A 1,942-nucleotide genomic window follows, 5' to 3' on the forward strand; every position below is an offset into this window, starting at 1 on the left:
TCGAGACGCCGATCAAGGCGAGGAGGCGTGGGAGGTTACTGGAGACGACGACCACGATGGCAGGTAGCTGCGGCGGCGCCATAGGAGCGGTCTTCAAGCTCCTGCGAAGCAAACAGCAGCGGCGGCGGTTCCTGCACGGTTGTTCACTGCGAAATCTCTGCTGGCGGACGGTCGCCAGTTAATGTTTCCCTCTAAAAATCACAGTTTTCCTCAGTTTGGTTTAGAAAAAAAAAGTCGAGACTTCTTTCTCAAAACATCTTACATTTGAAAACAGAGATTGTATTAAAACAAACCACGTTGTTAGGGATACTAGTAGGATTAATAAAACTGTAGTATTTGTTGATACCAAGCGCATCAATGTTCTGAAAACCATGATTTCTGGAAAACACACGGTAATGTCCAAATATTCCAAAAATAGCGAGCTGCCAAGCACAGCCTGAATAACATATACGCCTGATCAACTAAAAGCTTTTACAACAAAACACATCAGTACTAGTGAACAAATCTGTTTCTTTCCTTGGAAAATAAAATAAAATAAAACCTGTTTCCTCTATACACGAAGAGACCAAGACATAAGAGCAATTCATCAACGCTAGAGTATAGAGAGGATCAAGTATCATCATGGCCATGCACCATATAAGAAACTCGAGAACCATTGAGCACGCTCTCCCTGTCATGCGGCATGCCATAAAACGAACAACAAGCAAGCTGATCAGAGCTTAGCGTGGTCGCGGCAGTCCTGTCCTCGGATCTCCATGTCCGGGAAGCCGACGACGATGTGGCAGTCAGAGTAGGCCACGACGTTGAGCTTGAGCACGCCCAAGACGGCCACCCTCCCCGGGATCCTGGCGCTGGCGTCCAGCGGCAGCGACCCGGCCTCGATGTCCCTTATCAGCTGCGCCATGTCCTTGGTGAAGCCGGCGGTGAGCACCGTCATCTCCAGCTGCACGACCCCGTCCCCCTTGCTAGGGATGCGCCCGGGGTCGACCTGGGCGTCCCCGACGTGGGCGCCCCGGTACCAGAGGCCGGTGGTGCCGGAGGCGTAGGAGAAGGAGGCCGGGTTGGGGTTGTGCACGGCCACGGTGAGCAGCAGCGTGAAGTTGGGCTGGGTGAGGCTGGGCGCGAGGCCGACGAAGCGGGTGGAGAGCAGGCGCGTGGTGGGGTCGCGCACACGGAACACGGTGAGGAAGAGGACGAGGAGGGTGACGCCCAGGAGCAGGAGCACGCCGAGGGTGACCAGGGCGCAGATGCAGATGCAGCGGCGGCGCCGGCGGCGTCTCAGGCGGCGGAGGCCGGCCTCGTCCGCAGGTTCGGCGTCGAGGGAAGGCGCGGTGCGCGTCGGCAGGCTGCACGCTGCGGCTGGGGAGGAGGCCATTGCGAACGTTGGAGCCCTACAAGGCTACAACAGATGATCGAATGGGCTAGCTAGTGATCGAGCTGTAATGGAAAGTGAGTGAGGGACGGAGAAACTATAACTAGGAGGGAATTAGAAATGAATTGGACTTGTTTGACGGCGGATGATGCCGTACGGACATGAAGCAATGCATCCAGCTATTAGTATTGTGATGAATTCTCGGCTGCTTATTGTTCATTTGATCAATCATTCATAAACTGGGCAACAACACGGCGTGTTGACTACGGGATACGCGCGGTTATTTTATCAGTTGATTTTCATGGCTTTAGCCGCTCGAATGTGATCGTCGTCTGAGTAAATGGAGTATAAAATATGTACTACTACTTGTGTATGACATATGCAAATAGCATGTCCGTAGGGAATAGGCTCCTTCATCCTCACGTTCTGCTCGATGTCCCCGTCGTCCGTCGAATACCAGGTGCTAGCCGATGTGTTATTGGCTCTCACATACCAGCTGGTTTGCCTTTCACTTGACAAAAATATCAGTTGCTTTCAACAACTTTCAGCACTATGTTGTGATGTGCCGTG

At 53.0% G+C, this 1,942-nt stretch overlaps 1 protein-coding gene across 1 annotated transcript; it reads right to left on the reverse strand.

Moving 5' to 3' along the window:
• Nucleotides 1–499: 499 nt before the first annotated feature.
• LOC119338839 lies at nucleotides 500–1,375 on the reverse strand. Its single transcript, XM_037611059.1, has one exon. It carries the CDS (start codon nucleotides 1,373–1,375, stop codon nucleotides 713–715), a length of 663 nt encoding a protein of 220 aa, XP_037466956.1. The 3' UTR covers nucleotides 500–712.
• Nucleotides 1,376–1,942: the final 567 nt, after the last annotated feature.

The sequence above is a fragment of the Triticum dicoccoides genome, chromosome 7B (genome assembly GCF_002162155.2).
Source record: "Triticum dicoccoides isolate Atlit2015 ecotype Zavitan chromosome 7B, WEW_v2.0, whole genome shotgun sequence".
NCBI classification, from domain to species: Eukaryota; Viridiplantae; Streptophyta; class Magnoliopsida; order Poales; family Poaceae; genus Triticum; species Triticum dicoccoides.

Coding starts and splice junctions, on each gene's coding strand:
- LOC119338839 (XM_037611059.1), bottom strand. CDS start 1,375: ATGGCCTCCTCCCCAGCCGCAGCGTGCAGCCTGCCGACGCGCACCGCG.